We start from the raw sequence: 8,886 nt of genomic DNA on the forward strand, positions 1-8,886 counted from the left end.
GAAAGAGAGAGAGAGAGAGAAAAGGAGAGAGAGAGTTCTAAACAGTAGAAAGAGAGAGAGAGAAAGAGAGAGAAAGAGAGAGAGTTCTAAACAGTAGAAAGAGAGAGAGAGAGAGAAAGGGAGAGAGAGAGTTCTAAACAGTAGAAAGAGAGAGAGAGAAAGAGAGAGAAAGGGAGAGAGAGAGTTCTAAACAGTAGAAAGAGAGAGAGAGAGAGAAAGGGAGAGAGAGAGTTCTAAACAGTAGAAAGAGAGAGAGACCCATATTTATGTTGATTTATTTTCCCTTTTGTACTTTAACTGTTTGCACATAATATGACATTTGAAATGTCTTTATTGTTTTGGAACTTTTGTGAGTGTAATTGTCACGCCCTGACCTTAGAGAGCTTTTATTGTCTCTATTTTGGTTTGCCCAGGGTGTGATTTGGGTGGGCATTCTATGTTCATTTTTCTATGTTTTGTATTTCTTTGTTTTGGCCGGGTATGGTTCTCAATCAGGGACAGCTGTCTATCGTTGTCTCTGATTGGGAACCATACTTAGGCAGCCCTTTTTCCCACCTGTGATTGTGGGTAGTTGTCTTTGTTTGTTGGCACTATAGCCTTTAGCTTCACGGTTGTTTTTGGATTGTTTATTGTTTTTGTCGGCATCATATAAATAAAGGAATATGTACGCTCACCACGCTGCACCTTGGTCCTCTTCATTCAACGGCCATGACAGAACTGCCCACCACCAAGGGACGAAGCAGCGTGGTAAAGAGATAAAGGCAGCGAAGGAGGAGCGGCGGTGATATGAGGAGGCTAACCATCGAAGCAGGGGGGGACACAGGGATTGTGGCAGAGTCAGGATTCAGACCTGACCTGTTGGAGGGTGTGTGTGTGAGGTGGGGTAAAGGCATGAGGAGGGCACTTCTGGGGCAGGGCCCAGGGGGACTAGGAGGTATTTTCTGGGACTCTGACATTTATCTGCCTGACTGCTCCTGAAAGTGATCCTGCTGAGTCCGACACAGGAAATCTCAGGCTTTCCAAACACACACCAACGCCACGGAACAACAACACACACACACACAGCCAAACTGACAACACACCTACACACACACAGCTCCACTGGAAATATGCACTGACAACATACACACAATCCAACTGACAACACACATGGCCCTGGTGAAACCCCAATGAGTAGAGTGATAAAGTGGGATGGGGGTTTTGAGGTACATGGGACCCTCCTCAGCTAAAGCACAAAATAAGCCTTTAATTAATGGTAATATGATTAGCTCATTACATATGTTATAACCAATTTAAATATATTCTTATAGCAGTAAATGATCTCAAAATGAAGTATAACAATGTATGTCAATAAAGGAATAGGAATATACTGCTATACCTTGTGGATCCCTAGGACCAGAACTGAACAACAACAATTCTACCAATGATGAGACATACGCCTTGTTTAAATCCCCTAAAAATGCAGTAACCCACCCTCCCTTCCTTGAGGTAATGATAGGATTTCTGAAAGGAGAAATCCTTTCTATATTTAAACTAGGCCTGAACTTCCACTTTGACGACAATTGACAAAGTAATGTACTTGGTGTCTGGCACCACCATGTGGCAGCACAGGGAATTGCTTTGGTATGCATCTACAACAGAACAAGTACTTTTCTCCATGTCTGCTAACAATCCATCATGACCAATAGAATAACACACAGTAACAGCCTCATGTACTGCGGTGTGTGCATACTGTCGTGTTATTAGATACTTTTGACGCCAGAAGGTCAAATCGGGGGACATGATACAGGCCTACTTTTTCAGTATGAAAAGATCTGCTGTCATACTTGGCAGGAAACCGTCATACTTGGCAGGAAGAGGCTGTTCTTTTCAAATATTTGCCTCTGTCGAACAGCCAAGTGAACAAACATGTCTTTTCGTACAAGAGCGGCCCGATGCCATTTGTGAAACTATGATCAATAGGTTATCGATGTACAATTATTTACAATGTAAATAAACAGTCCTAAAATGCAACGTAAAGACAGGTCCGATAACATGAGTTCTGTTTGTGGACCGAGACACCGAGTTGGTTGTTGCCCACTGCATGAATTGAAGCGCACGAGCATAAAAAAAAAAGAAACTAACAAAACTAACAATGGGTGACAAAGAGTTGGCATGATGACACAAACAGGCACTCAGGCAGTTTTCTCCCTCTGTAACTAAACTTCGAAACCTGCTCTAATTCTTTCCCCTGTTCCTTCCCCCAGTGACTCCCACTCTGGGACAACCATGTCTGTGATAGTGGAAGCGGGGCGGTTCATAGCCCAGAGCATCATCTACTACTACACCAGCCAGAGACCAGGGGGCGATACCCCCTCCCGCTCTCACCATCTCCACCACCTCCTCCTTCTACTCCCTTCTAGACTCTCCTCTTCCCTCCCCTCGTAGTCCCTCTCCACCCCCTTGCTCCCAGACTTGCCCTGGGAGACCCGCGTTTCAAAGGTCGCCCCCTTCTGGTCCACGCCTTCTCCATCGGCGGGTACACCTTCACCCAGCTGCTCAGCCAGATGGTCAGGGAGCCACACAAGTACCCAGGCCTGGCCCAACGGGTCGTAGGACATGTCTATGACAGCATGGTGGTCGGGTCGCTGGAGCATATGGCTAAAGGTGAGAGAGAGGGGAAGGAAAGGAGGTAGGATTGTCAGTTTGGATTATTACTCTGAGAGAGGAGTGGGATCTGCTACTGAGACGGTGTGTGGGTGTGTGTATGGGTTAGTTTGTGTGTGGGTGTGTGTATGGGTTAGTTTGTGTGTGGGTGTGTGTATGGGTTAGTTTGTGTGTGGATGTGTGTATGGGTTAGTTTGTGTGTGGGTGTGTGTATGGGTTAGTTTATGTTTGGGTGTGTGTATGGGTTAGTTTGTGTGTGGGTGTGTGTATGGGTTAGTTTGTGTGTGGGTGTGTGTATGGGTTAGTTTGTGTATGGATGTGTGTATGGGTTAGTTTGGGTGTGTGTATGGGTTAGTTTGTGTGTGGATGTGTGTATGGGTTAGTTTGTGTGTGGGTGTGTGTATGGGTTAGTTTGTGTGTGGGTGTGTGTATGGGTTAGTTTGTTTGTGGGTGTGTGTATGGGTTAGTTTGTGTATGGATGTGTGTATGGGTTAGTTTGGGTGTGTGTATGGGTTAGTTTGTGTGTGGATGTGTGTATGGGTTAGTTTGTGTGTGGATGTGTGTATGGGTTAGTTTGTGTGTGGGTGTGTGTATGGGTTAGTTTGTGTGTGGATGTGTGTATGGGTTAGTTTGTGTGTGGATGTGTGTATGGGTTAGTTTGTGTGTGGGTGTGTGTATGGGTTAGTTTGTGTGTGGGTGTGTGTATGGGTTAGTTTGTGTGTGGGTGTGTGTATGGGTTAGTTTGTGTGTGGATGTGTGACAGAGAAAATCATTTAAAATGTAATTAACCTTGACCGGTAAATAAAATAACCTAATCATGACCAATAGAATAACACACAGTAACAACCTTATGTACTGAGGTGTGTGCATACTGTCCTGTCATTAGATACTTTTGACAAATGACATAGGCCTACTTTCCCAGTATGACCCCTCATACTAGGATAGACACCGACATTCTTGTCAGGAAGAGGATGTTCTTTTGAAATATGTGCCTCTGTCGAACAGCCAAGGAACAACTCTGTCTTTTCCTCTTGTTCAATAGTTAATCACAATGTATGAAGTCAGAACGTGCAAGAGCGGCGCGCGCCCGATGCCATTTGTGAAACTATGATAAATTGGTTATGCATTTACACTTATTTACAATGTAATGATGACAGTTCAAACAGTCCTAAAATGCAACGGAAAGACAGGTCCGATAATATGATTTCTGTTTGTGGACCGTGACAACGGACCTGTACTCTCGTGACATTTAACGGCAAATGGAAAAGCGTATGTGAAAATGCAGTTGAGTTTGTTTTTGTACGCCCACTAGGTGAAACGAAAGGCACGAGCAAAACCAGGACACCCTATGGACTGGAGCGGCGCAGATCGAATAAACTCAGGATCTTGAAAGTTGTGGTTATTTCCAACCCTATCGAGTTCGTTTATAACGGACTGTTCATGAATGCTCGAATCTATTAAAGAGGTTAATTCACAGAAAGAAGACCGTGGAGGGTGGGCATATTTCAACTGCTATGAGGATTCTCAAATTCTTCATGGGGTACAATTGCAGAACGCTATGAACGCTGCCTGCTGTGTGACATTGGCTTTGTTTGAAGAAGTTGCATGAAACTGGGTATGTAGAAATGACAGATGCTGAGCTATTCAACCATTTAGTTATTTGCGTAATTTAAGTTATTTGGCATGAAGTAGTAGAGCATAGTAGAGCATATTAACAAAATGGACCTGTATCTGTGCTTTTATTGAACCTTTATTGAAGACTGCTGTAAGACTGACACATATCACCACATGGACAGGCTGCACCCTTGGTTGTGTTGTTGAACTGTCCTAAGCTTAAAACGTTTGTGTGAACTGTAGTGTCTTAGCTCTTATTACTTATTTATGTGAATTTCATTTTTTTTTGTTTTGCTGGCCTGGTCCCAGATCTGTTTGTGGTCTTGCCAACACCTGTCATCATCAAGCCAAACATGACAATGAGTGACAAAGAGTTGGCATGATGGCACAGACTGACACTCAGACAGTTTTCTGCCTCTGTTACTTAACTTCTACTCCTGCGCTAATTCTTTCCCCTTTTCCTTCACCACAGTAACTCCCACTCTGGGCCAGACATGTCTGTGATAGTGGGAGAGTGGCGGTTCATAGCCCAGAGGGTCACCAGAAGCATCACCTACTACTACACCAGCCGGACACCAGGGGGCAATAACCCATCCCCCTCTCCTCCCACCATCTCCCCCACCTCCTCCCATCTAGACACTCCTTTTCCCTCACCCTCCCTCTCCACCCCCTTGCTCCCAGACTTGCCCTCTCACCACAACGTTTCCTCAGTTCTCACCCCTTCCGCTTTGGATGTACCAACCCTCTCTCCATCCTCGCCCACCTTCTCCCCCCGTCCCCTCCTCCTGCTTTTCCCGTGGCTGGGCGCCCGACCGGGGGCCATGGCGAAGTACCGGGACCTCTACCTGGCACGCGGCCTGGACATCCTATCTGTGGAGAGCACTGTGTGGCACTTCCTGTGGCCTCGCTGGGGGCTGGAGTACGGGGCTGAGGTCCTGGAGGTCCTTGGAGACCCGCGTTTCAAAGGTCGCCCCCTTCTGGTCCACGCCTTCTCCATCGGCGGGTACACCTTCACCCAGCTGCTCAGCCAGATGGTCAGGGAGCCACACAAGTATCCAGGCCTGGCCCAACAGGTCGTAGGACATGTCTATGACAGCATGGTGGTCGGGTCGCTGGAGCATATGGCTAAAGGTGAGAGAGGGGAAGGAAAGGAGGTAGGATTGTCAGTTTGGATTATTACTCTGAGAAAGGAGAGGGTTCTGTTACTGAGACGGTGTATGGGTGTGTGTATGGGTTAGTTTGTGTGTGGATGTGTGTATGGGTTAGTTTGTGTGTGGATGTGTGACAGAGAAAATAATTTGAAATGTAATTAACCTTGAAAATAATCTGTGTGTGCCTTAGGCCTGGGTCTGACCCTGTTCCCTCATATCGAGCCCCTGGTGCGATACACTGCTCTCCTCTACTTCTGGCTCTTCAAGTCCCAGACGGTGTACTACTACGACAAGTCAATCCAGGTCTTCTACAACAGCCCCGTCACCGCCCCGGCGCTCTTCTTCTTCTGTGAGAACGACGCGCTGTGCGACCCCGTCGCCATGGAGGCGGTCCTCGACTTCTGGAGGAAGCGGGGCATTGCTGTGGAAACCGGGAAGTGGAAGGAGTCTGTGCACGCTGCTCATCTACGCTGTCACCCGGAGGAGTACCTCTCCACGTTGGAAAAATTTATGATCTCGCTCAACATCACCCCCCTCAGGGCTAAGATGTAAATGGCTCATGTGCTAATTACAGTGGAGGGGTTTGATCATTCAATAAAGCCTGCATACTCATGTGCCAAAACAAATGTTATAACAAAATTATAACATAGTGTAGTCATGTAGCATGTAAACTTTTATCCATAGAAACTTGTTTGACACATACTCAGCATATGGGTCACGAGGGTGTCAAACCCTCAACACACTAGTTTTACTTCCCTGTTGCTATAATAACAACATATCCAATCCTAACTCCTAGCATGTGTTTTGACTGTGCTACGTATTATTATCTATTTGTACAGATATAGGATCTTAATTTGACCAGCATTGTCGTAGCAAAATAATGAATGTTTAGTCCATAATGTTTCTTGATCAGTGTTCAGGCTATTAAAAGTTGTCAACATGAAAAGTGCAGTACTGTTAATATAATTGTGTTCGTGTGGGTTTTCAGTGAATTTTCTGTGAATGTATGTAAATCACAAAGCTTATCTTCATTTCCTGCGGTACTGGAAAATTCTCTGCAACAGGAGTAATCAAATGAAGTTACGATATCTGTATGTGAGCTTACTCAATATTGTCCATGACACAGTCCATATGCATCAGATAAGGCCACGGTCACTATCTTTAAGGTGAAACACATGACAGACACAGCTCACTATACGTTGATTCGCAATAGATATTTATTTAGTACTTATTGTAAATATTGATTGTAATTGTTTTTACATGAGTATATATTCATTCTCAATAGCTGGTGACAGGGAGTACAGTGGGAGAGAGGAAGAGAGAGGGAGAGGAAACATTTTGAAGATGAGAAAGAACTGAAGAGGAGGAATACAGAAAGGAGTGGGAGGGTTTGAAGAAAGGAACGGACCTGTTCTGGAAGTAGGTGCCTGTCAATAGTAGTGTAGTGAGTGACAAACAATCTGTGGGACGTTTTCTTATCAGGCATTTCCGGCAACTGTTGCATATTCAATCTAGTTTGTATTAAACTTTTTTTTGTCTGTTTTGGTCTCACAAAACTGAGTGTTCTTTATGAGGAAGCAAAGGGTTAAGCATGTGACGACGTATCACGGCCAAGGGTACATGCTGTGAACTGCCATGTGATATTGACTGCACACACCCCAGTAGGCATAGGTTTGCACTTGCGGAACAACCTGTGTCTAACCTCTGGCACCGGCAGAAAGAGACTTTGAAAGATACATAAATATAGGCACGTGCATGTGTAACGGGGTAGAACCGTTGATATTGTGAACGAAGCATTGTTGGGCTGTCAGACCCAGGTGTGGCTAATTTATCCTACGTTACACACAGTAAGTGTTCAGAAAGAAGACTGAATAAGGATAAAAAATAAACTAATGGGTCAATTATTATCATAATAAAATAGGTAGACTGTTAGACGCATGAACACTGTTGTTACACCTGGTCTTAGAGCAGTTTGATTATTCTGTAGGGAAATCCAAGACACTCCATTTAGTATGCCATGTCATAATTACAGCAACCATGAAAATAGGGTAGCTGGATGGGTGGGTGTATAACATAAAAGTCTAGCAACCCAAATGTTGAGAGTTCAAATCTCATCCCAGACAACAAACATTTTAGCTAATGATCAACTTATTCCTCCCTATTTTACCTATATATTTTGAATGTATTGATATGTAGGCTATGTGTGCTGTTTTTAAATGTATGTAGTTCTGTCCTTGAACTGTTCTTGTCTATGTTGTGTATTATGTTATGTTTCATGTTCTGTGTGGACCCCAGGAAGGGTGATGAGACCTCTTCAGAGGACCACCACCAGCCCCTACGAAGGAGGGTATGAGACCTCTTCAGAGGACCACCACCAGCCCCTACGATGGAGGGTATGAGACCTCTGGACTTCTTCATGCGTATCAACTCTATGAGTATCAGGCCAAAATGATTCTGCACGGATGTTCTCTTATCATGCGTTTCTAGAATATGTTGTAATTACAGTATATGTTATAACTGTGGACACCAATGTGTTGTAGCAGGCTTATGGGAACAAGGAGCGTGCTAGCCATGTACTGGTGGAAAAGAAGATCCGGAGAAGAAGTGGTGGTGGATCGGCCACACCCTCCGAACACCCCCTTTCCAACATCACCAGGCAAGCTGTATCCTGGAACCCACAAGGGAAAAGCGTATACTGAATTAACACCTGGAGGTGAGAGATGAAGGAAGATACAAGGAAAACCAGCATGAGGTGGAACCACAGGAGGTTGGTGGCACCTTAATTGTGGAGGACGGGCTCGTGGTAATGCCTGGAGCGGAATAGGTGGAATGGTCTCAAATACATCAAACACATGGTTTGATGACATTCCATGCAGCCATTATTATAGGCCCTTCTCCCCTCAGCAGCCTCCACTGTACTGTGGATTGAGAAGAATACTGCCCAGAACAGTGTGATTGAGAGCAGCCTCCACTGTACTGTGGAAAGAGAAGAAGAATACTGCCCAGAGTGAGATGGAGAGCAGCCTCCACTGTACTGTGGAATGAGAAGAAGAATACTGCCCAGAGTGAGATGAAGAGCAGCCTCCACTGTACTGTGGAATGAGAAGAAGAATACTGACCAGAGTGAGATGGAGAGCAGCCTCCACTGTACTGCGGAATGAGAAGAAGAATACTGCCCAGAGTGAGATGGAGAGCAGCCTCCACTGTACTGTGGAATGAGAAGAAGAATACTGCCCAGAGTGAGATGGAGAGCAGCCTCCACTGTACTGTGGAATGACAAGAAGAATACTGCCCACAGTGAGATGGAGAGCAGCCTCCACTGTACTGTGGAATAAGAAGAAGAATACTGCCCAAAACAGAGTGAGATGGAGAGCAGCCTCCACTGTACTGTGGAATGACAAGAAGAATACTGCCCAAAACAGAGTGAGATGGAGAGCAGCCTCCACTGTACTGTGGAATGACAAGAAGAATACTG

At 45.2% G+C, this 8,886-nt stretch overlaps 1 protein-coding gene across 2 annotated transcripts; it reads left to right on the forward strand.

Moving 5' to 3' along the window:
- The first annotated feature begins 3,723 nt into the window (after nt 1-3,723).
- Nucleotides 3,724-6,952, forward strand: LOC112233924. Of its 2 annotated transcripts, none has more exons than XM_042300482.1 (3): nt 3,724-4,186; nt 4,733-5,391; nt 5,602-6,952. In XM_042300482.1, the coding sequence occupies exons 1-3, from the start codon at nt 4,161-4,163 to the stop codon at nt 5,961-5,963; spliced, it is 1,047 nt and encodes a 348-aa protein (XP_042156416.1). In that variant the 5' UTR covers nt 3,724-4,160; the 3' UTR covers nt 5,964-6,952. The 2 variants fall into 2 exon arrangements, with proteins under 2 accessions (XP_042156416.1, XP_042156417.1); XM_042300483.1 differs by having other exon boundaries at nt 3,727-4,261.
- Nucleotides 6,953-8,886: the final 1,934 nt, after the last annotated feature.

This window comes from Oncorhynchus tshawytscha, linkage group LG17, assembly GCF_018296145.1.
Source record: "Oncorhynchus tshawytscha isolate Ot180627B linkage group LG17, Otsh_v2.0, whole genome shotgun sequence".
Taxonomy (NCBI): Eukaryota; Metazoa; Chordata; class Actinopteri; order Salmoniformes; family Salmonidae; genus Oncorhynchus; species Oncorhynchus tshawytscha.

Coding starts and splice junctions, on each gene's coding strand:
- LOC112233924 (XM_042300482.1), top strand. CDS start 4,161: ATGAGGATTCTCAAATTCTTCATGGG. Junction 4,187..4,732: donor ATTCTCAAATTCTTCATGGG/GTACAATTGCAG, acceptor CCTTCACCACAG/TAACTCCCACTCTGGGCCAG. Junction 5,392..5,601: donor GCTGGAGCATATGGCTAAAG/GTGAGAGAGGGG, acceptor TGTGTGCCTTAG/GCCTGGGTCTGACCCTGTTC.